The 25,967-nt window shown below is 36.2% G+C and overlaps 1 protein-coding gene across 2 annotated transcripts in view; it reads left to right on the plus strand.

Annotated features, from left to right (window-relative positions):
- LOC145322286 (uncharacterized) overlaps positions 1-25,967 on the plus strand; it is a 118,649-nt gene that overhangs the window by 88,669 nt on the left and 4,013 nt on the right. For both annotated transcript variants that reach the window (XM_080164175.1, XM_080164176.1), the window contains 11 exons: positions 1,557-1,636; positions 2,814-2,912; positions 3,200-3,295; positions 3,411-3,506; positions 3,734-3,829; positions 3,998-4,093; positions 4,191-4,286; positions 4,752-4,886; positions 5,213-5,340; positions 5,508-5,568; positions 21,595-21,693. In XM_080164175.1, coding sequence (XP_080020301.1) covers positions 1,557-1,636; positions 2,814-2,912; positions 3,200-3,295; positions 3,411-3,506; positions 3,734-3,829; positions 3,998-4,093; positions 4,191-4,286; positions 4,752-4,886; positions 5,213-5,340; positions 5,508-5,568; positions 21,595-21,693 — 1,082 coding nt within the window. The remainder of the gene's footprint in view (positions 1-1,556; positions 1,637-2,813; positions 2,913-3,199; positions 3,296-3,410; positions 3,507-3,733; positions 3,830-3,997; positions 4,094-4,190; positions 4,287-4,751; positions 4,887-5,212; positions 5,341-5,507; positions 5,569-21,594; positions 21,694-25,967) is intronic.

Genomic DNA, 25,967 nt, shown 5'->3' on the forward strand with positions numbered 1-25,967 from the left:
AAATAGTAAAAATATTAGAAATTTTGTATATCAATCACATACTTTAAGAGTTTTATTAGAGAAAGGAAGAATTCATCTTTAAAAAAAAAAATTTACAAAAAAAATTAGACAAAGAATCCTTCAGTTATGCTAATAGTAATATTCCTAAAATCAACTTTGTTCTTGGTCTCTTTTTGTTTATTTTAGGAGAAAGACAAGGCACAAAAAAAGCCAAAAAAAAGAAACATGTATATTGTATATCTGTTTAAGTGAAAAACCAACCAATTGAATAAGTCACTTTCAAAGTTTTTGCTTTATAACAGGCATCTAGAAGACAAATAGACTAAAACCATGATATAATTCCTTTAGGATGGGGCCCTGTGTTTGTTAAAAGATTTGTATATGATTATAAGACGAATTCTTTAATTCTAGATAATTGTTATAGATTACAAATTTATTTTCAAGTAACCATAAAACTTTTAAACATAGAAATATGTTGACAATTGAAATAAACCTCACTGGCTAAAAAAAGAAAATGTTTATTGCATTCAACCTAAATTTGTTTTGGTTTTTGCTTATCAAGTCCAAAAAAAGTTACTTTTTATCTGCAAAAAGTTAGGGAGTGGAATCTGCAAAATGGAAAAAAATAAAGATTTATTTAATTGTAAAAGTGCTTTTTGGTGTCTATATTGCCACTTTTTAGAAACTTCGCAATAAATTTTGTGGGATTTAAAATTGACAAATTGGCAATCTGATATTATAGGTTTATAACATCCATAAAGAGGATTTGAATTTAGGATTTAGTAGAACTGGTCATAGAAATAAATCATAGACTAGCTAAGATTTCATTTTAATTATTCAGAGCGCACATTCGGCATCACTGATAGTTGATAATTGAATAGAATAAGCAGTAATACACCCTAAACATTTACATAATTAATTCAATGGCTTTACAGCCGCCAGTTTTTTTTTGCAGTTTGATTTTAAATTATTGGTAAAGCAAAAAACTACAAGTTTACAACACTTCTAAATAATAATTTTGTTGGCTGATAGATAGTCAAATGAGGGCTGCTGTAAAATATTTAGATGCAGTAACGACTGCCGAGCCTTGTAAAGGTAACATTGAGATTGATGTGTGCATATCTCTTACATTTAGTTTAGAAAATTAATGACTAGTTGTTGACTTTGATATATTAAAAAATTTGTCCTGAACATCAGAAATAATAAGTTGTAAAAAACGCTTATTTCTTAATTAAATTTTTTCCATGGGTTATCCATTTTAGGGAAGCTTAAAATAGGTACCGATATCTTATCAACAAATTATAATCTTGACATGGGTTTAGATGATTTTGCTGCCGTCCTCTAGAAGCTAGTCAAATAATTCTTTTTCATGTATAGCTTCTAAACCGATTAAAATCCAATAGATTAGAAATGATTCTCATGTATACTGAAAAATCATCTATACTGGTTTTAATCTTATAATTTTTCATTTTAATATCCGCCGAAAGCTGTCTATAATATGATAAATAACTGTAAAAATGGAATATTAATATTGAACTAAATGTGAATGTGTGTGCAGTGTTTACTTGATGGATGTGAGTGTGACCCAGCTGCTAATGATGCCGACACTTTCTGTGATATTGATGAAGTCTGTAAGGTAAAGTATAGGTTTCCATTATTCAATTTTTAAACAAGACTGTTAAAATTAGTAAAATAGGGAAAATTACATCCAACAGAAGCCAACTTGAAATGAAATTAGTTGGATGAAAAGTTGTTGGGTAAAAGAGTAGGAAATTAAAAAGTTCATCCGTATCCTGTGCTTGGTTTTATGGTTTTATCATTATTGAAGACAAACACGAGATAGACACTTGTAGTTTATAAAAGTAGAGTAGCTTTGCTACAAATAAAGAACATATTACTTCATCCTAGAAAACTTAATTTAACGTTTTAATGATAGTAAAGTATAAGTATACCTACCTAATTGTATAATGTATATATATGATTTCAGTACATGTGTAATATAATACTTCATTTCAGAAATTAATTTTTAGAAAGGTATATCTATTTTTTTAGATAGATATATCTCACTTTAATATTATTCTTCAAAACATCAACAACTGGTAAAACTGTGTAAATAAAGTGTTACTTCAATAACATTTGTATATTTTTTTTATTTGACTGAACTACAATCTTACTGACTAACATAACAGTCCAACTAGAACAGTTAGGGAGTTGAATCCATTTTTATAGAAGCAGAAATATAATCTATGATTATGGTTTGGACCCTCTAAAACTGTAATCTACCTTTCCACTTTCCCCTCTCTTGGTAAAGATATCTTCAACGCCGATACGATTTTTGAAATGTAAGATTCTATTTCCCCTTCTCTTGGTGAAGATATCTTCAACGCCGATACGATTTTTGAAATGTAAGATTCCACTTTCCCCCCTCTTCGTGAAGATATCTTCAACGCCGATACGATTTTTGAAATTTAAGATTCCACTTTTGCCTCTCTTGGTGAAGATATCTCCAACAAGAGAGACAAAAGTGGAATCTTATATTTCAAAAATCGTATCGGCGTTGGAGATATCTTCACCAAGAGAGGGGAAAGTGGAAGGGTAGATTACAGTTTTAGAGGGTCCAAATCATAATCATAGATTATATTTCTGCTTCTATAAAAATGGATTCAACTCCCTAACTGTAGAATGGAAAATAAAGGACAATGGCGATTAAATTAATCTATACCCCTTTTCAAGCTACCTTGAATTAGAGGAAGCTTAATTTATTGTCCTTTATCCTATCCATGTATACCTGCCTGACCTGGAAGCATCTTTAGGACGACTGTAGCTGTGGTCAGGCACTACCCAGAGGTTGTGATTGTGATCCTTATGCAAAGGATCCAGACAGCTTCTGCCAGGCTGGCATGGTTTGCGAGGTAGGTTTTTAAACAATTACTTCTGTTGATATAGTTGCTATTAACTCCACATTCTTGTTTATAATTAAAATTCCACAAATCTATTTTTGTTAAATATTGGTAAAAGTTCCTCATAAAGGGGACAAAATAAAAAGACATTGTCCAAAGGACCTAAATTTACTTCTTATTTCCTTCTAATATGACGTCATTTCGAATATTTTGGCCAAAAGTTGTGACATTTTTCGCCTTGTTAATTTAACCTACTTCGTTTTGTTTGGTCTATTGCTTATTTGTGTTTTACTTGTAAGAACTGTAAGTGTGTTCTTCCACTACCACCTGGATGTCAATGTGATCCTTATGCTGAAAATCCTGATAGCTTCTGTAAACATGGAGAGATGTGTAAGGTTGTGTTTTAAACATATTTATGTAAATTTGAAAAAGCAGAAAAAAATTAAAAATGAATTGGATGTTTTACACTGTGGATGGTTTGGTCTTTTTTTAAATTGATATTTAAACTAGGATTGTATGTGTAAAAAACCTCTTCCACCTGGATGTGATTGTGACCCCTATGATCCTAACCCTGATAGCTTCTGTCAAGGCGGTCAAGTTTGTAAGGTGCAATTTAAAATTACATTCAAATTTATCTATTTTTTCATTGAGATGAGTGCAATAGGGTGTTAATTTGTTAAAACACCCCTGGCAAAATTAGGTTTGTGAAAAAAAAATGGCACTCTTCACACATCAATTCACCAATCAAATGTTGATATTGGGACTTTTGAGTATGTTGATTGTGAATCAATCAGATTTTTTGGTGTGTATCATAACTTTATTTTGGTACATAGGACTGTAAATGTTCAACTCCCTTGCCACCTGGCTGTGATTGTGACCCCTATGCTCCAAATCCTGATAGCTTCTGTCCTCGTGGTCTCATGTGTAAGGTGCAATAACTTTTCATATGATAATTAGAAATATAACTTGCAACTAATTTCCTAAAGTAATCATTAACTATTTGATATTTTGATATCAACATGATATTTCATTATTACTGATGTAATAAAAAAGTCTTGAATTTTTTACTTTTGAATTAACAAAATATTGATGCATAGAATTGTATGTGTCAAACTCCACTACCAGCTGGGTGTGATTGTGATCCTAGAGATCCAAACCCAGATAGTTATTGTTCAAGTGGACAAGTTTGTCAGGTCAGTGAATATTATCAACCGGATTCATTTTTAGATTTTATTTTTAAATAAGTTTTGTAGGAAAATAAAAAATTCTGAAAACATAATGTTTGATCAGGATTGTATGTGTACTTATCCTCTTCATCCTGGCTGTTCTTGTAATCCTAATGCTCCAGATCCAGATAGCTTTTGTCCTGCTGGCCAGTTCTGCAAGGTCAGTTCCTCAGGTTTTTGCTCTAACATTTGATTTCTGTTGTATTAATGTTGAAATTTCTTCTAATCTACACATTGGCTGCTTTATTATGCTTCTTAGTGAAACTCAGTGGTGATTAGTCAGTCATCATTGAATAAAATAGATGGTGGTTTGGCATGAAGGCAGCTTGAAGTTAGTCTCTGGATAGATATTAATCTTAACAACCAGGTATTAATCATTTAACATGTGACAAATCATTAAAACATCTAACAATACCTCCTTGTGGTACAACAAGGATTTCATGACTTCACTAATGACTTGACTAAGACAAAATAAATGACCTAAACCTGACCCAAGACAATGACAATATCATTGACAATAATATTTGTAATGGTGCTAAAGTTGTTTATCAAATTGTGATAAGGCAACATTAGGGTCATTCTTTTCAATATGTGTGAAATTAACTCAAATTTATCTTCAATATAGGATGATTGTTCATGTGGCAGTCCCCTGGCTGAAGGATGTACATGTGATGAAAGTCTTGGTATTGGTTGTCCAGGTGAACTCTTGTGTGTTGGATGCACATGCCAAGCCTGTGAACAGAGTATGACTAGAGGACAGGTAATACAATTTATGTTGATATTATGAACATTTGTGATTGAGTTGTTCATTTCAGGGAATCTTAATATAGGTCCTTGGATGGTTTTAGGATATTTGTCTGTCCTATCCTTTACCTGAAATACAGATTCAAAAGATGCTAGGGGCGAAGTTCCTAGTTAATTATGAAAATGAAAAAAGGAAATTCTTACAGTAGTATGTTCAATGGATGGCCAAAATATTTGAGCATTACAGACTAAATGACAGACTAACAGAAAGAATGAATTAGGTAACTTTTTAAATATTTAACAATGGTACAATTTTGATATGCATCATATGTTATATGCCAGGTATTGAACCCACCTTTGGTATTCGTGATTGACACAACCAAGTCTGTGAAACCTGACAAGGACTCCATCTTCAACCTGACCATGAAGGTTGTTGGCAACATTATGAAGGACAACATCAATATTCCCAGGTTAAAATATGTTTTACTCTACTTCTATAGTTACCAGTTCTGCAGCAATAACTAATAACAATATTAATTAAAATGCTTAGGTTGTCTTTAAACAACAAAGGCAGGAGATTTATAAATTATAAATTTTAGATCAATTTAAAATATCCTAAATAAAATTTTTAATTCAGATACCAGCTTGTTTCTTTCAACGACTTTGGACCTGACATCACTAAGAACGTTGTTGTTGAGGTAAGAAAATTATGCTGAAGTGTCTGTTCACAAGGATCTCTAAAACAGTAATACCATTACTACTGTATAACAGCTACATAATTAAACCTTTTTTATTGCTGCTCCTGTAACATACATAATTGTCCTTGTTATATTCAAAATAAAACATCATAACAAAGTCTTAAAACGTACATATTTAAAAATTTCCAAAACACATGGGCAATAAATAGTGTAAACTTGTGGGGCGTGGTAGCCTGCGCGCCAAAAACATTACCATTCATAAATATCTGCGGCATATATTTAGTTTTGCGCATGTATATTTGGATTGAGAGTGTTTTTTTTTTGTGTGTGAATAAAATTTTAAGGGTGAACACTAGGATTGGGCCGGATATCCGGTGTGGCTCTATAATTTTTTATACTTTACACCAAAAATCTCTGCTTTTTAAAATCTTAGATGGCTATAATTTTCTTATTATTGAAGCTAGAAGAACATTTATTCTGAATAAGTTTAACTTTATGTAAATTTATATAAGATTTCTGAAGAAATTTTTTTTTACTACTTTAATATCTGGTAATTTGGCCGGTTATCCGGCCGGATATCCGGTAATTTGGCCGGATAACCGGATATTTGCCGGTTACCGGATATCCGGCATTTGAAATCAGCCGGATATCCGGTATCCGGCCAAAAAAGTATCCGGCCCAACCCTAGTGAACACAAAAAAAATCTAAATAAATTTGCCTATTTTTCTTACAAAAACTTTGAAGTATATGTTGTTTTTAAGTGAGTTTAAAAATAGTTTTAATTCATCAAAAGAGTTACCTTATCAGTTCAGGATTTGACATTTTTGTAATCTCATTTTAAAAGAATTAATACATTAATATAGGGGGAAGCATGTTATCTTTAAAATATATTCAAATCTATTTTAATGGCCACCCTGCAATTGAAGGCATGCAATATTAAAGTTTGCAAAATATGTCAAATAATTGTGCCAAGTATAATCATCAGCCAACTAAATGTTCTATTTATATACTTATAAGAAATACTAGTGGTTACACCCCTAGCATCTTGGGATCTGTATTTGAATAAAGGAGAATGGGAGGGGGTAGGCATTAACCAGTGCAAGAATTAAAAATTGAACTATATTAATACCGGTATGTAAAGATTCTGTAAGATGGAGTACTCAATCGGTTCAGTGGTCTACTTCCTTTCAAATCTCGTCAGCACTTTGCCACCCCATCAAGACTTGGTGAGGTATGGGGTGATGAGGTAGACAATTTTAGAGAACTCTTCAAATAAATGTTTACAGTCGAAGTAAAAAAGAAGTTATGGATATGGTTAGGCTTTAAACTTTTATTGTCATTGCTTTATAACAACACTTTAAGTTTAGATGATTTTTACATATTTTTTTGCGATCATTTGCTATTGCTTTAAAATTAAAGAAACTTTTATTTATTTATTTAAAATCTTTGTTTTACCCAAATCAATTAAGCACAACTTAAAATTTACTTTAGGCTTTAGTTGAAGTATTAATTACACTTGTCTAATCCTATATTAAGTTAATGTGCATCTAATTAACTCATCTCCATCCTCTCCCCCATAATTGGTAAACAATACCCTGGAACTATATAATTTGCATAACATAAAGGACCAACAAAGATATCTTTCTCTCCATCTCCCTCACCCCCACCCTCTCTCTCTCTCTCTCTCCCTCATTATCTCCCTCTCTCTATCGCTTTATCTCCCTGACCCATCCATCTTTTTTTAGACATTTCACTGATTTTACGAGGCATGGTAAAATTTTCCATTTTGACCGTGCCCATTTTCATCGCAAAATTACATTATAGTATGCAAAAAATATGCAAAAACGACTTGGGGACTAAATTAAGCATCTGCCATGCTAAAATCAATAATTGATCATTGATAATAATTGCAATTTCTTTATCTAAGCTACACGTGCAGTCATTTAAAACAATATCTAACCTGTAAATATAAACCTTTTTTTAGCTCTTATAAAATCTATGCATGCAGATTTTCTCATACTTTTAAAACATTACTTTAAAAATATAGAACGCATTGATACTTTAAAAGATTATATTTAAAAACCCTTGTAGTTTGATGTTAAAATATAAGTATTAGTTTTACTTTTAACCCTGGGTCTATTATGTATATTTAGCATTTATGATGCTACCTATGGCATTCTTTTATCAATTAGTTAAAAGATCAGTTTTGTAAAGATAAATTTGATTTAACTACATTGTTTATTCTAATATTAGCTTCTATACAAGTAAGGTGGTTTATTTAATGATCAAATTGAATATAAAAGGATAATGAAGATATGCCTAAAAGTTTATGTTGTAGCGTGGATAAAACGACAGGCAATTTTTTTCATTATTCTTGGTGTAGTCTGGAGGTCAACATTGAATAAATAACTTTTTTTCCCAATCAATTATTCAATAGCTTTTTGTTTCAAACGTTATTATTAGTTATATACCTATTTTTTATAACTTAGAATCAAAAAGGCATATGATTTTCAGAAAAAGTTTATAGATGTAGTCAGCAGCCGCGGCTATATTTGAAATTGTAGCTCTTTTGAATATTGGTGGCTGCGGCTGGATCTTTCTCTTTAAGCTGCTTAGCTTTCTCTAAGCTGCCGGTTTGTTACGGATTCGGCAGACGCTTTATTAAAACTGATTACATCATTTTGGCTACTGCTTCTAAAAACCTTGTTGCTTATGATGGCAGTGAACGATTGTGACTCAGGCTGCCTAGCCCTGGTTTATAGTTCATATTTTTATTAAACATTGGGGAGGCGGTGGGCAATGTGGTTCATTTAAAGTAAAAAGGAATATCGTAATTTACCTACAGACTCTATATATCAAATAACCATTATCTTTATTTATGTTTGCATATAACTTCATATTAGACCTGTCCAATATTTCAATAATTCAAGTTTTATTAAAGTGTCTGCTTGCTCTCGTGAAGGTGTCGATTTCGAGTCTGAAACCCGCCCCGTTATACTAGAGACGTCAAAATGGTACCTACTGCGCCAAGTCTGTAAAGTAACTATTTTGTTTATCAACAAGTTTTTTTTAGTCGAACATGTCTACTTCATATACATGTGGTATTCGGCAACCGTGAGCCATGCCTATGGCACCCCTGACCGGGGTTCGGTGGAGGGTCAATGGCCCTCCCCCGAGTCCTGGGGAAGGGGTCTGACGACCCCCTCCCTATGCCTAAAATTAATGATTGAATCTGCCAAGTTTATTATGGTTAACTGTATTGTTAATTCCCCCCCACCCTTTCCAGGGATGGGGGATCATTATTGCCCAAACTGACTATTGTATATGTATTATAATGCTTTTATGTTATGATTATTTATTCCTATCTGTGTAGTTATTGTTTGTTGTATATAGCTTTAGTACCCTTTAGACCTGCAATAAAGTGACAACTGAAATAGATGTTGATTATTATTTGGTGAATGCTAGAGAAGCGTAGCTTCTCTATAGTAAGGTGTCCACGTCTGTCACACTGCCGTAATCTAATTGAACTCCGGTGTCTGCCATTTATCCTCGGCGGATACCACAACTTTTGGTGACAGCTGTGTGAGATTACGGCAAACCACAAGTGTAGAGCAGAGGCGCAGCTGAGGCTAAGGTACTCCCAGCAGTGAAACTGGCAAAACTGACACAAGCAACCTGAATTACCCACCCTGGACAGCAAGGTCTAACTCTGCATCCGGCAGTTGTGGAAGTGAAACAGCGAAACTTGACGAAGAACCGCGAGAAGCGCCGACATCTAACGGAGAATTGAGCGCTCAAAGGGCTGAAACAGGCCTGCGGACCGGCTGAAACAAGCCAAATAAGTGTAAACGGCTGAAAATAGGCCAATTTTACTGCAAGAGATAGCAGGATCCGAACCAGTGGCGCTAGCAGGACGGGACATTCCCTGCCGCCATCAGCCGGATTTGGATCAGCGGCGCTAGCAGGACGGGACATTCCCTGCCGCCGATAGGCTGAAACACGCCACATAGCTGCGAGCTGCGAGCCAACATACGAGTGTAGTGCACCAAAACAGAGAAAACTACGTCAACTCCAAGTATCCTGAGAGGCTACAGCGCAGCCACCCATCTAGAAAAACAGATATTATATCACATTGCAGGGATTACCACCCTGGTGTGATGGCTAAACAATAGATTTATGAGCAAAGATTGGCAAACAATTTGTTGTGTTGTGATAAAACTAAAAATAGAACAGGCTTGGATTTATTGTGTATTGTGATAACAACTAAAAATAGAACAGGGTTGGTAAACAAATCTGTTATGTAATTGTGATAAGGACAAAAATAGAAGCTAGATGTAATATACCAAAGGCCCTGATACACAATCTAATCACCTCAAGCCTACAGCACAACAACAATACACCCCTTATTTCAGAGGAAAGGGAGGAGCCCACTCTCCACTGAAGGAAATACAATCAAGGTGATATAATAGATAAGCCTAGGATTAAGGAGAAAAGGCACCATTACCTCATCACACAGTTACCTCAAACCCACAGCACTCCCCCCTTCCTCACAGGGGGAACGGACGGATTTACCCCCGTCCCCTCACGCGCTTCCCCCCCTCCTACCCACACTAGACTAAGTCCGTCCACGGTGTGGAGCTAGTGACCGGGAACACAGAGCGCCATTCACGGGTAGCGCAACGGAGTGCGGAAATATCATAAAATTCAACGGACAAAGCAGACCAATGAGAGAGCGAGTTGAGGGATAAGTGCGCGTTTTACCTGTGTGCGCGGATTTGACGGTGCGTAAGCGCGTTGCAAGGACAGGAGATTTCACGCACACACACACACCGGAGCGGAGCTACTCCATAGCATCTAACAGGGGTATTTTTAGAAAATAAAGAATTACAAGCTCCCTCCTCCTATCTATAGTGTGATAAAGGAAAACCAAATCAGTTCCTGACAGCAGTTCAGACCCTCAACACCTATCTACCCCTACCAGCCTACTCTACAACCTCAGAATCCAACTAGTGATAAGTACAGCTAAGTTATATCTTTGTAACTAAACTACCAACCTAGTGATAAAAACAGTGTTGGCTGTTAGGCTAGAAAGCCTCAAGTGACAAATCATTATCCTATTGCTTTATAACTTTGTGTCCCGCCGTTGAACCGTTGACCCGATGGAACAGCCGCAAGCGCCAGGAGGCGATCAAGCCCCAGGATGGCTCCAGGATGACCCTCAGCCGGCTCCAGCCGAGTACCGCAAGCTGATGCTGAGTAACCTGCCAGAGTATAGAGGACCGCCCAAGCAATCCTGGAGTTCACATATCCGCAGACTCGAGATGTCATGGGCGGCTTACCGCGTGCCACCCCATGACTCCCTCAACCGCCGCAATGCCCTCTTACTGTCACTAGTAGGGCAAGCGGCGGAAATGGCGTCCCATCTGTTTGGCGAGGCAGGCCAAGCCTTGACCTACGAACAGGTCAAGGCCGAGTGTGAAATGTTATTTCGTCCTGCTTTTGAATCCCAAATGCTTAAACAAGCGTTTAGGGATTACAAGCAACACTCGACAGAACCTATACAAGCATACATATCAACCAAGTGTGCCTTGTATAGGGACGCCTACAGCCATGAGGATCTCGAGTTGTTGGTGGACGAATTAAATCGTGGCATTCGTAACGCTAATGTGAAACGTGAAATGATGAGTCATGAGATCACGAGTGTACCTGAGTACACTCGTAGAGCCATGTTTACCGTCACCATGATTACCAAGCAGCTGAAGGAGGGTGTGTGCCTAGTGGACTCTACCGACGGGCTCACTGGATCGGCCAGCATCCAGTTGCCCCAATATGACGAGTCGGAGCCAATGGAGATTGGCGCCTTGGCTCCAGGTCTCCACCAGATGGGGAAGGTCGCTCCAGATTGATAAATGTGTTGTATCCAAGCCATTGTAAAACCCCAGACTTGCCTGTGCCCCCTGCACCAGAGGCTGGGGAGATTGAAATTTGGGAAAATAAGGACTTGCCTGTGCCACATGCACCTGAGTTCCTAGGGCAGGGGAGGGACGTGAGTAAGGGCGAGTCTGTGCCACACGCACTTCAGCCCCATGCCACTGGGCATGCCTTGGACAAGGGAAGGGACCACTTGGGGCTAGGGGAGCCGACACCCAGGCAAGTGCCAGTCGCTTGCCAGTCTGTCATTGGGGAGGGTATCGGGGTGCCCCGGCCACACAAAGATAACGCTCAATGGAAACTTGTATCTAGCCAGGAGCAGCCCAGCCGTGTCCAGCCCCAAGAAGCAGCCGTGACCCGAGCCGAAGATCCCCAGCCGCGTGTGCGAGGTAGATGGCTGCCTGGAAGCTTCTCCCACTGGTGGATGGTCCTGTGGGGCCTCCTGCTGGCAGCCGTGTGGCCTACAACCAGCTACGTCCTGGTGGGATGGGACTGCGCCAACCCCACCCACGTCACAGCCTACAATAAAGAAAAGATGTGCAACACGGAACCTCTACACCAGGAGGTGCCCCTGGGCCATGAAGTACACGTCCTGCAGCAAGTCAAGGTGAGGGAAACAACAGGATACAGTTGCCAGCTCACTGTGTCCCAGTGGACATTCAGGTGTGGGGTATGGGGTCACCTCAAAGTGACCTCGGTCCCCACCCTCATGAGGCCAACCAAGATAGATCCAGAAACGTGCCGAGACCTGGCCAGGAACCGAGTCTACACGCTGCCAGGCAAGACCCAGCCACTGACGTTCCAGCTGAACCATCCCCTGTTCTTCACCCTCGATATGGTGGGCGCCCTCGTCAACAGCCCCGAGGGGGTGGGTTGTGAAGGGGAGGACGTCCACTTCGAGGGCCAGCTGTACCGCAATGAATTAGTGCTCCAGGAGCGACGGCTGCTGGTTAAGGAAGAGACCTACGTAGTAGAGGATGGACGGGTGGAGTCCCAATCTGACCACCTGACCTTGGAGTGTCCCCATTCAGAGCTGTCTTGCATCACTGGGGAAGCAACCTACGTGTGGGACCACCTGGGGAGAGATTGCCCCTTGAGGCTGATCCGCAGCCTCCAGCCCAGCCTAGTGATGGATGCGTTCCTGGTTGACCATCAGGCCCAGTTTTTTATCAACATGACCAACCCCACCTCAATAGTGAACTGCGACTTTGAGGCCCATGCCACCAACCACCCAGCATTGTTCGTGGCAGCTGACCCAGCCGCGGCAGCGCTACCCAGAGTATCGGCCAGGGATGTTGATGTCCCCCTGCAGGCCCAGATACATGCAGGTTATATTGGATTTACTCTGGAGACACGCATGAAAAGCACAGCAGCAGAAGAAGTAGCGGCCAACTGCTGGAAGCTCCAGCAACTAGACCCGGCCCACCCGGTGCGTGTCCAGGGGAGCACGTTCTCGGTGCTGAGGGGAGATGTCCTGCTCCAGCTGACCTGCCAACACAACAAATATGTTGTCCGTGAACACAAGGAGTGTTGGGACAAAGTGCCAGTAGAGCCCACAGGGTTTGTAGACGCCGTGACACGAGTGTATAGCGGCCACGCCACCAAGATTCCCTGCTCCTCCACATACCCCCTGACTGTGCACGCGGAGGAAGGCTGGATAGAGTTAACCCCCGCTCCTAAGAAGAGGCCACCCCCGCTGGATACGCCTAAGCAGCTGCTGACAGAACCCTTGGATGACTTCAGTTCAGGGGGCTTGTATTCGCAGGCTGAGTTGAACGACTGGCAGCAACTGCTGGCGTTCCCAGCATATAAAAGCGCCATGCTGACCGGCCTGTCCTATGGCTCATGCGTTCAGCAAGGTAGCTGTTCGGCCACAGGTGACCATGGGATAGTGTCCTACAACATCGACCGACTGGCGGAGGAAGGAGAGGCCGCCCTGGATGTCTGGGCTGGGTTCAGACAAGCTATTCACGAGTGGGGAGATGGCGCAGCCATACTGTGCTTGCTGTTGTTAATCCTCAAACTGCTGGGGGATCTGACCATCATTTCTCTGGCAGCAGCACAAGGAGGTGTACGGGCAGCCCTGAATGCGATGTCACAAGTGTTCCTGTACCATCCAACTTTGTACAGGAAGGCCTTGGCCAGAGCCCGGCTCACCCATGCCAAGTCCCGGGACTTTTCAGTAGACTGGGATGCCATTCCCATCGGCCGGGAAGCAGCCGAGGAAATGGTGTCCATGCAATCAGCCGATAGCGGGCATGACCGCCCAGGCAGGCCAGGACCGCCCTCTGGAAGACCCCGCGGCCCCTCGGGAGGTCAGGCTGCCGCCCAGACGGTCAACTTGGCAGCCAGTGCCCCAGCCGCTGCCAACAACAACCAGCATGCCCCACTGCTGACCGGCCCAGCAACAACTGTGCCACCCGCCAACCTGACACCTGCCGGCGCTGAACAACGTGTCCAACCAAAGCCAGCCTCTGCCTTCTATCCCACGTTGGGAGCCCATCAACCCTGAGAAACACTCACCACTAGGATTCCATTGAATCATTATCGTTTGTATATATCTTAGCCCTAAGGAGCGGACCGAAGGCCTCAACCACTGTCGGAAGTCTGGTAGGGAAACCCTCTCCCAGCCTTCCGAGGGGAGAGTTGTGGTATTCGGCAACCGTGAGCCATGCCTATGGCACCCCTGACCGGGGTTCGGTGGAGGGTCAATGGCCCTCCCCCGAGTCCTGGGGAAGGGGTCTGACGACCCCCTCCCTATGCCTAAAATTAATGATTGAATCTGCCAAGTTTATTATGGTTAACTGTATTGTTAATTCCCCCCCACCCTTTCCAGGGATGGGGGATCATTATTGCCCAAACTGACTATTGTATATGTATTATAATGCTTTTATGTTATGATTATTTATTCCTATCTGTGTAGTTATTGTTTGTTGTATATAGCTTTAGTACCCTTTAGACCTGCAATAAAGTGACAACTGAAATAGATGTTGATTATTATTTGGTGAATGCTAGAGAAGCGTAGCTTCTCTATAGTAAGGTGTCCACGTCTGTCACACTGCCGTAATCTAATTGAACTCCGGTGTCTGCCATTTATCCTCGGCGGATACCACATACACATAGTTATTTATGAACTCATTTTCCTTAAACCACACCTGTAATGATAATCTTAATTTTATCCTATGGAAAAATTTGTTGCTGTTTAATTAAAACATTATTTCAATACACTTGTAAACTCTGGGTAAATTTACATACAAATTAAAGGCTTTATTTTCAAAGTTATTTAATGACTCAAGTGCCAATATCTTGTTGTTTAGTTTATACTTAAGTTTTAATCCAAGAATCTAAAGGGATAAGATAATGGCTAATAAATTGTTACATCCTCAATGATGATACCCAAAAATATTCCTTCAGTAGAATATATTTATCTATTGAAACGTTTGGGCACTCCCCTTAATGAACAAACCAATTATAATTGAATAAAAGTCCCCAAAGTTGTTAAGGCAACGAATGAGAAAACGTTAGTATAAAACTTTGGGGACTAGTGTAATAAATAGCCCAGTGACTCCTACCTTTCTGATCGTAACCACATTAATAGATAATACAAAGTAGAATGATGTTTGTTCGACTGTTTAACTCTCTTTCTGTCTGTTTGTCTAAAACTAAACTGCTGGACCAATTGTAGAAAATATAACTACTGGTTTCTCTATGGTTTAAAAAAAATTTTCTTGTAGGTGTGACATCCACCCTTCCAAACTACTCCAAAAGTACCCAACAAGCCAAAAATTATTTTTTTAAAGCAAAAATAGATGAGGGGGGGGGGATCCACTAGAATAATGATATAAGTACAGCCTAAAAGTTTGTCGGGTCTTGAATGGCTGGCAGGGCTGGCTATAAATTGTGTTTACTTTAGCATATTCAAATGACTTTAGTTTTTTGCTGAGTGTTTTAAAAAGTTTCCTATTACAGGCTGCCATAGGCCACGGACAGACCATACTAAAATAGTTTAATTTATATGTCGTAAACTTATACTTATTGTTGCTTACTCTAAAAAATATTTAACCAAAACTATCTAGGTGTTAAGTCTTATACGTTGATATAATTACAGCAATGAAGATGAAAAGAGTAAATTTAAAATTGCACAGTTCAAACATTTTTTACTTTTCAAGATTTTTAAAAATAAAACATTGCTAAGCTTTTAGGCTTCTTAAAAATGATGAAAAATATTTTCCAGTATGGCTTCGAAACCGATTAATATCCGGTGGATAAGAACCGGTTCTCAGTCACACTGATAAATCAGGTATTGTATCTTATTACAAACAACAAACAATTTTACACGAATATTAAAATAAAAATCATAAAATTAAAACCAGTTTTGTTAGACAGGACCTTCGGCCGGTGGTGGTTAACAAAACTTAGTTGACTTATTACCGACATTCTTTATCAAAACAAATTATACATCTACTAATTAAACAAAAATATTTACTTAGATCTACAGTTTACATCTGGAAAGAAGAGGCTAGGCACTAAATTTATTACCTCCTTTTTTCTCACCTTAATTTGTAATAAAATTAGTGTTGGCCACGATTTTTGTGCACTTACACGTAATTGGATGGACTTTGGGCTGGTTAAATGGGCTTTTAACATTCTCTTGGCCCTCCCATCAACCATAAAATGTAAAATTATGAGTTATGAGGCTAGTTTCTTTTTTTATAGTTAAAAAATGCAAAATTTATGATAAACTACAATTAAAATTTTTGCATTGTTATTGCTGATATTAATCTTAAGGGATACGACAATGAATGAAACATTGACGCAATTTCTCAATGATGACAAACAAACCTTACTTTTATATTAAAAAAGTGAAAAGTTTGGACACTACTAATTTTAACCAACTAATAAAGGTTTATCAAAATAATCAAACAAATTAAGCCAAAAAGTGGTAGGTACCAGTATATATTACAGTCCAATGTCCTCTCCCTCCCCGAATACTCCTTCAGTGTTATACCCTGTTAAAACTTGAAGAATGATGACATGTTTTTTTTTAAATTTTAATGGCTCATGTCGACTTGTAGACAATAACAACCCTGATCTTTAATAACACAGTGTTTTGTTAATATAATATAAAAGTTTAACGCTTTAACGTCTATAAAGATATATAATTAAATTCCTTAAAACCCTAGTTGATAAAAAGGCCTCTTGATTATAAGATGAGTCAAAAAAGTTGAGATTTGATAAATTATCTAATTAAATGTTATTCTTCCGCTTTAATTGCAGTTTTTGCGCAACTTTTAACACCTACTGGGTTTAAACAAACTTTTTTTCCACCAACACTTGGATAATTCTATGATATGAGCCAGTATTCCATTTGAGATGTTGAGAACCCCCTCCATCTAAATTTTAAAGAATGTCCTGATATTATAAAAGGGATGTTAATGAAAAATAAAATCTAAGTTTTGAATATTTTTTTTTTACATTTTTAGAAGATTTTTCAAATTATTTGTGGTTACCCTACAACCGAATCACTGAATTACCTTTTTTAAGAACCAATCTCAGGACTCCAGTTGCAGTTCTAATAGCCACCCCCCCCCCCCCTTAACCTTAAAGGACTTTAGTCTTGCATTCTTAACCCTGCAGGAAAACCTAAAGCAAAGCCTAGGGTTATACATATTCGTTGAAATTGCATTTGGATGGGTAATTTTGATTGATACTTTGGCCACGGTGGGTTATTTTCTTCTTTGGGGGTTCAATTCACTCGTTTACTGGGAAGTTATGAAGATATAATAGAGATAAGTTAAGACAAAAGACTATTATGTTTGTTATGTTCTTCTTTATGCTTTTTCATGGTAGGAATATTCTTCAGAATAAATTAACTTGTTTTAATTCATTCTAAGCTTGTTGTGTTTGCATCAATTAACATGGATGGGACTTTTCATTGTAGCTCCAAATTAGAAAGATTAATATTTTAAAGTTTTAAACACAATATAAGCTTTAACTTAAAAATGTGTATTTTATTTTTTGGTGTTTTTCTTTGCAAAGCTTCATTGAAGAATTTAGAAACATGGGTTAATGATTTTTGCTACATTAAGCTATACTTTATATTTATGAAAATAAGAACACAATAATCTATAGAGTAGCTGTTCTACAAAAAAATAGATCTTTTTATTTCCTTTTTAAGAATTTCAAATTGTTTCGTAATGAAAATTTTTTCCTTATAAAACAAAAATTTACATAGAAAATGAATTTGCCCCGTATGAATGACATAAATACATTTTGTATATTATGATTATACTTCAAACATCATTACCTTTTTTAAATTCAAAGCTTTTCTTTTATTAAGGTTTGTCCGTTTGTCCGCAAGTCTGTCTTTCGGTGATTTGGATATGTTAGAACTGTTATATGGATTTCAAATTTGTAGTGATGATTCCTGTAACAGTTAACTACGATTTATCAATTATAGTAACTCTTAAATCGTAACAAGAAAGTCCGTAGGTTCATGTTGATACTTTTATATCATATAAATATTTATCTGTTTTTATTAATCATTTTATTAATTAAGGACAACAAGGTACACTGTTATAAGCGAAGACATTGTTTAGACAGTTGAATTTATATTTTTTATTTTTTAGGTCTGACATTAAGGGTTAATATTCGTTTGTCCTACCGTTTAATTTCAGAGCTTAGCTTTTATAGATGTTGTCATCCTTGTTAGTAAAATTCTTGTTTGAATAGGAATAAGTAAAAAAGTTTCGGATCATATGAAGGAAATGAAGTCATTCCTAAAAAGGACAGAAATCCCCTTCCTTAGGTATAGGAAGGCTATTTTCTTTCCTTTTTCTTACAAATTCTCAGTAAGGAAGGTGATTTCTGTCCACTATCTTACAAATTATCACTAAAGGAAGGTGACCTCTGTCCACCATCTTCCAAATTCTTCCTAGTTCTTATAAATTCTTCCTTTTCCTCACTATTACAACCATGTTTAATTAATCTACCTTATTTCACCAAATTCTTCATTATTCTCAGAAACTCTACCTTAATTACACAAATTCTCCCTTATTCTCAGATAACTTACCTTATTCTAAGAAATTCTTCCTTATTTCAAGAAAATCTACCTTATTCTAAGAAATTCTTCCTTGTTATAAGAAATTCTACCTTATTCTAAGAAAATCTACCTTATTCTAAGAAATTCTACCTTATTCTAAGAAAATCTACCTTATTCTCTCAAATTCTTCCTTATTCTAAGAAATTCTTCCTTGTTCTAAGAAAATCTACCTTATTCTAAGAAATTCTTCCTTATTCTAAGAAAATCAACCTTATTCTCCCTAATTATTCCTTATTCCCCCAAATTCTACCTTATTCTAAGAAAATCTTCCTTATTCTAAGAAAATCTACCTTATTCTAAGAAATTCTACCTTATTCTAAGAAAATCTACCTTAATTTAAGAAATTCTTCCTTATTCTAAGAAATTCTACCTTATTTTAGAAAATCTACCTTATTCTTCCAAATCCTTCCTTATTCTAAGAAAATCTGCCTTATTCCCCCAAATTCTTCCTTATTCTAAGAAATTCTTTCTTATTCTAAGAAAATCTACCTTATTCTAAGAAATTCTTCCTTATTCTAAGAAATTCTACCTTATTCTAAGAAAATCTACCTTATTCTAAGAAATTCTTCCTTGTTCTAAGAAAATCTACCCTATTCTAAGAAATTCTTCCTTATTCTAAGAAAATCTATATTATTCTTCCTAATTCTTTCTTATTTCCCCAAATTCTACCTTATTCTAAGAAAATCTACCTTATTCTAAGAAATTCTTCCTTATTCTAAGAAATTCTACCTTATTCTAAGAAAATCTACCTTATTCTAAGAAATTCTTCCTTGTTCTAAATAAATCTACCTTATTCTAAGAAATTCTTCCTTATTCTAAGAAAATCTATATTATTCTCCCTAATTCTTTCTTATTCCCCCAAATTCTACCTTATTCTAAGAAAATCTTCCTTTTTCTAAGAAAATCTACCTTATTCTAAGAAATTCTTCCTTATTCTAAGAAAATCTACCTAATTCTCCCAAATTCTTCCTTATTCTAAGAAAATCTACCTTATTCTAACAAATTCTTCTTATTATAAGAAAATCTACCTTATTCTAACAAATTCTTCCTTACTCTAAGAAAATCTACCTTATTGTAACAAAGTCTTCCTTATTCTAGAAAATTCTACCTTATTCTAAGAAATTCTTGCAAACCATAGCAAAGCAATATATAGGGGTCCCAAACTCGAAAACAAATTTTCAGCACGATCCGACCACCCGTTCTCAAGATATGGTGACCTGGTGTCCTTGGTACTGATGGTAAGATTTGGGAAATGGTTCGAATCCTAAGTAAATTTGGTCAAAGTCCAAAAATATTTTGACACTTTTCAATTTTTGACCAAAATTATTTGTTCACCTGGGTATTTTTTCTTCAAAAGTGCTAAAATATGTTTGGCCTTTACTGCAAAATTTATTAAGGATTCGAACCATTTCCCAAATCTTACCATCGGTACCAAGGACACCAGGTCACTGTATCTTGAGAACGGGTGGTCGGATCGTGCTGAAAATTTGTTTTCGAGTTTGGGACCCCTAAATATTGCTTTGCTATGGTTTGCAAGAATTTCTTAGAATAAGGTAGAATTTCTTAGAATAAGGAAGAATTTGTTACAATAAGGTAGATTTTCTTAGAGTAAGGAAGAATTTGTTAGAATAAGGTAGATTTTCTTAGAATAAGAAGAATTTGTTAGAATAAGGTAGATTTTCTTAGAATAAGGAAGAATTTGGGAGAATTAGGTAGATTTTCTTAGAATAAGGAAGAATTTCTTAGAATAAGGTAGATTTTCTTAGAATAAGAAAGATTTTCTTAGAATAAGGTAGAATTTGGGGGAATAAGAAAGAATTAGGGAGAATAATATAGATTTTCTTAGAATAAGGAAGAATATCTTAGAATAAGGTAGATTTATTTAGAACAAGGAAGAATTTCTTAGAATAAGGTAGATTTTCTTGGAATAAGAAAGAATTTCTTAGAATAAGAAAGAATTTCTTAGAATAAGGTAGATTTTCTTAGAATAAGGTAGAATTTGGGGGAATAAGAAAGAATTAGGGAGAATAATATAGATTTTCTTAGAATAAGGAAGAATTTCTTAGAATAAGGTATATTTTTTTAGAACAAGGAAGAATTTCTTAGAATAAGGTAGATTTTCTTAGAATAAGGTAGAATTTCTAAGAATAAGGAAGAATTTTTTAGAATAAGGTAGATTTTCTTAGAATAAGGAAGAATTTCTTAGAATAAGGTAGAATTTCTTAGAATAAGGTAGATTTTCTTAGAATAAGGTAGAATTTGTTAGAATAAGGAAAAATTTCTTAGAATAAGGTAGATTTTCTTAGAATAAGTAAGAATTTGTTAGAATAAGGTAGAGATTCTTAGAATAAGGAAGAATTTCTTAGAATAAGGTAGATTTTCTTAGAATAAGGAAGAATTTGGGAGAATTAGGAAGATTTTCTTAGAATAAGGAAGAATTTCTTAGAATAACGTAGAATTTCCAAGAATAAGGAAGAATTTGGGGGAATAAGGTAGATTTTCTTAGAATAAGGAAGAATTTCTTAGAATAAGGTAGAATTTCCTAGAATAAGGAAGAATTTGGGGGACTAAGGAAGAATTTGGGAGAGTCAGGTAGATTTTCTTAGATTTAGGAAGAATTTCTTAGAATAAGGTAGGTTATCTGAGAATAAGTGAGAATGTGTAAGGAAAAGGTAGACTTTGTTATGAAAAGGTAGAATTTGGAGGAACTAGGTTAATTTTCTTAGAATTAGGAAGACTAAGTGAGATTTAGGGAGGTGATTTTTATTCTCTTTTTCAGATATGTGAGAAAAAGGAGAGTGATTTTTCTCCATATTTCACTTATCTGAGAAAAAGGAAGATGATTTCTGCCCTTTTTGGAATGAAATTTCTGTCCTTTTAAGGAATGACTTCATTTCCTTCATATGATCCAAAGTTTCTTTTCAAATTTTAGGTTTCTTTTCGAATTGGTAAATCGTTTTTGGTATGTTACTAATTCTGTTATATATTTTTAGTTAGACACCAACGATGTCCGTGAGTTTGGACGTGTAACAGCTGGTCTCAAGTTCGAATCCTACGATGGTGGACGTGACAGCAAAGAAAGACTTACTCAGGTAAGAACTCTTTGGGGATGTCCTACGCAATTAGGTATATAAATATGAAGACATAGATAAGCGTATAATGATTTTCTATTAGCCTTTGATAGATACGTTTTTCTTTTAAATCCCGAATTTACTTGTTTAATGTTTAAAAGGGCCAATTTAGAAAATTGTAGTTTTTCTTCAAAGGACAACTCCCCCTCTCCCTTCCTCTTTAAATGAATTTTAAGGATATAAAATTTGTTTGAGATTTTAAGTTACTTAATTTTTACTCTTTGTACTCCATAAAATAGCAGGGATGGAGAGTACAATGGCTTATAATATTTTAAATCTTGCCATTCCCCACCAATGTACCAATGATACCTAAATTTAACATATGTTATTTTGTGGAGATTTATTTATCAATCATTGTCCTATCCCTGTATAAATGGTGATTTCTTTGACACCATTCATGATAATATTCGGAGCAATCCCACAAAGTACCATCTTAGCACTGATCCCCCCCCCCCCCATTTTATTTTGAATTCAATTTAAAATAAGGTGGTGGGTGTGCAGTTTTTTTATATTGTTTGTACTTTAGGTCAGGTCAGGTTAGGTTAGGTTATATTGAATACTGGGTAACCCCGCAGGGTAAGAGCACCGCAGGTATGGACCACACAAAATTAGGCTCTTCATATAATAGATAAGCATAGGATAAAATGCCCCCTTCTTCTTATTTTTAATTTATAAAAAAAGGAGGGGTGGGGAGGGTGCCTAACAGGCCATTTGTGGGAAAGATACGCATATTCATTCAAGAGACAAAAACAAAAGTGATGGGAATTTCTTTCAAATCAAAGAAAAAGTGTAACTCAGGCCTAGCTAAATTGGATTAATTGATTAAATGATTAGGTTTTTTTGCTAAAAAATATTTATTCAGTTAAAACAAACACAAAAAAAGAAGAAATTGTCCATAAGTAGTGCAGCAACGATAAGCTGATTATATTATGCAAAACAGTGAATTGTTATATAGGATAAATATTTGCAGAATGGCCCTTAACCCGAATAATTTCTACTAAAATAAAACTGGTTATGATCCATACACGTATTGTATAGTTTATGGAAAATGTTCTCGAAAAGATCTTTGTTGGGTATGTTTTTCTCATTCGTTTGCTGAAATATTTTGTGACTTTTATTAAATCTTAAAATGTACAAACTTGGTGCGTCCAAACTTTTTCTTAATTTTTAAAGGGTAATTTTGTTAAACACACATGGTTCGATATAGTTAAAGGCATCATATACAAAATGATACAGATCAATCTATTCTACAAAATTAATGATATTTTTTTTCGAGTATGTCCTTATGACTAACTAGATTATTGGCGCATGAAACAAATTTAACAAAAAATTATTTCATCAAAAATTGATAATATTCAACGAAATATAAAACAATTTTTGGTATAATTTTTAATTGTTTTTTATTTAGAGAAAAAAAGCAACTAATATTTATTTATCGCATCGCATAATAGACAGCTTCCTAAGATTAAAATTTTATGATTTTTCTTGTCAATATTCGTATACAATTGGCTGTAATACGATTCTATACATAATTTTTTTGTATGTCTAAGAAACGAATCTAATCCAGTCTGCAAATTAGAATAAGACCTTAATTACGTACTATCATAAATAACAGATCTAATTTTACTTTACCTACTGACGTACAGTTCATAGCAATATAAAAGCTTCGCTTTAAAAATAACTAGACAGACTAAGGCTCAAAACACTGAAGAAAAAAGTAATAAACCTAACCACAAAATTTGTGTTATAAACAGACAATATATAAGTGGCAAAGGGCACAACTCAGGAAAAAGGGATATTTTACCTGAGGAAAACTTTCTATTCATTTTGTAATTAGTTTGTTCAACTATCAACTTTTTTTTAACTTTCTTTTTACCATTCTTAATTAAAACTTTTCGCCAGTTTAAAAAATTGCAATATTTTTAAAATTAATATTAAATACAGCATGTTATTTGCAATAACATTTGAAATAACAATTCATTTTGTTTCAATAATTTGATATTGTTAGTGGCAAAATAGAATTTCAAATGTTCTATCCCTTGGTATAGTTTGGGTAAAAATTCGCCATGTATATATGCAGGGGTGTCCAAGCTTTTTTATTTGGGGGGGGGGGAAGTTTTTTTAAGGAGGGGGTAATTTGTTTTGGGGGGAGATAAATTTTTTTAACCCCCCAAATTTTTTACCACGGGGGTAAAATTTGCTTGGGGGGGGGGGCGTAATTACCCCCCCTGAAACCTGTTGGCAGGGATAATTTTTTTTACCCCCCCCAAAAATAAATTTACCCCCGGGGAAAATTTTTTTGATGGGGTAATTTAATAATGTATTTACCCCCCAAAATTGTTTGGGGGGGGGGTTAATTACCCCTTCCTACCCCAATTATCCCCAATGTAGGGGTAAATTAGGGGGGGGGGTAATCACCCCTTTACCCCCCCCCCTTGGACGTCCTTGTATGTATGTAAATTTGCCTCCATCCATTCTTTTAATTTTTCCGACCCACTAAGAATGAAGGCATTTCGAATATCAAATTAAAACAAATGAGGGTTATTATATCCCATTAAGCAAGAACGTCAGAGCATTTTATTTTTGAGGGGTTATTCAATCTCAATTAAGGTTTGGGGGGGGGGGGAGGAAGTGACACATTATTTACCTGTTTATAAAAATTAAGGGCTTTAAACCATGGCGCCACTACAGTTCCACTAAATATTTTCTTTATATTATTTAATTGTAAATAACTGTTGTATTTCTGAATCTCTTTATTTGTGTTGATAAAGAACTGTAAGGTTTAATTATTCTTTAACATTGTAAAATTCATGAAGATGTTAACAATAACAAGAGTAACAACATCCAAGAAAGCAAAGGCATCCGCTCGTCGTCGGGGAGGTGGTACGTTCAAATCTCGGCCCTACACTGCGTCATAACTAAAGACGTAAAAATTTTTCCTACTGCTGTTATGTCAGTTGCGCGACATCAATAGTTAGAGTAGAGGGAATGCCTTGGTCCATAAACAGGCGCAACTCATTTCCATTCATTGTTAAGACGTCTCAGACAAAGGTCGAGCAATCAAAGGTTTGGTTGTCTATTGGGTGTTACTTAAAATAATATCCACCATTAGGCGTTAGAGTATTACATCCCATTACAAGCGGAAGATGCCCTTGCTAAATATGACATACCTGCATTTGAAACTTAAGAGATCCTAATCGATTTGATTATTCTAACCTTTTTAAATGAACAAACGGTCAGACACACTCTAAATGTAAAAAGACTCGCTTAGAAAAAACACGACCATAATTTCAATTTCATGAATAGCATTACTAACCAACACAAGAAAATAAGCAGAGAGGAAGAGTTAGGTAAATGGGATTCTATTCCTTGTGGTTTATTCAGTTTGACAATGGTTTCTCCTTTACTCCAAGTACTTTAATGAAAACTAGCGGCTTCGCCCCTAGTCTCTAGGAGTTATGACCCAAGAGGTGATCAAAAAAAATGTAAGGTGAAATTCGTAAAAGGACCAAGGAAATCTCCTGAAAAAAAAAATTTAGGTGAAATTCGTAAAAGGACCAAGGAAATCTCCTGCAAAAAAAGGACCAAGGAAATCTAATGCAAAAAATATGGGGGGGGGGAATTTTTTGGTTTTATGGGGAGGTTGGGGGTGTCCCACCCCCCAAGAAAATAGCCTAAAACCACCACAGGACCAGTTGGTATATACCCTGAAGAGTAGAATCCAATCGGTTCAGTGGTTACCGAGATCTTAAGCTTCAGACGGACGGACGGACAGACATCATTCTACTTTGTATTATAGATGACAGTAACTAGTTTTTTGGCGAAATTTGAAAAGTTTCAAATACAAAAAAAAATAATCAAATACACTTTTTGTCATGTTAAACTTTATATCTTTCTGCAGTACCAAACACCTATTATTAATTGCGGTCTTACTAAAGAAACTGTGGCCTTTTTCAAAGCCAGAATTATGTTATTGCTCTAAATTACAAAACATTTAACATAACTATACATTTAGAGAACGTTAATATTTAAAAGCGAAAATTTGCTAGGTCGATTGAAATATGTTTTTCGAAGCAACATCTTTATGAAACTTTGGATATAAGAATGTGGACTAGCGGCTTCGTTCTTAGGCCTCTAGAGGCAGGGTATTGGAAAATGCTGTATTTCAGATAAATAGCATAAAAAACCATTTAATCTCTGAAAAGCACAACCAATAGGTCGGCATTTTTCATATC

The sequence above is a fragment of the Acartia tonsa genome, chromosome 6, assembly GCF_053477335.1.
Source record: "Acartia tonsa isolate MP-2025a chromosome 6, ASM5347733v1, whole genome shotgun sequence".
NCBI classification, from domain to species: domain Eukaryota; kingdom Metazoa; phylum Arthropoda; class Copepoda; order Calanoida; family Acartiidae; genus Acartia; species Acartia tonsa.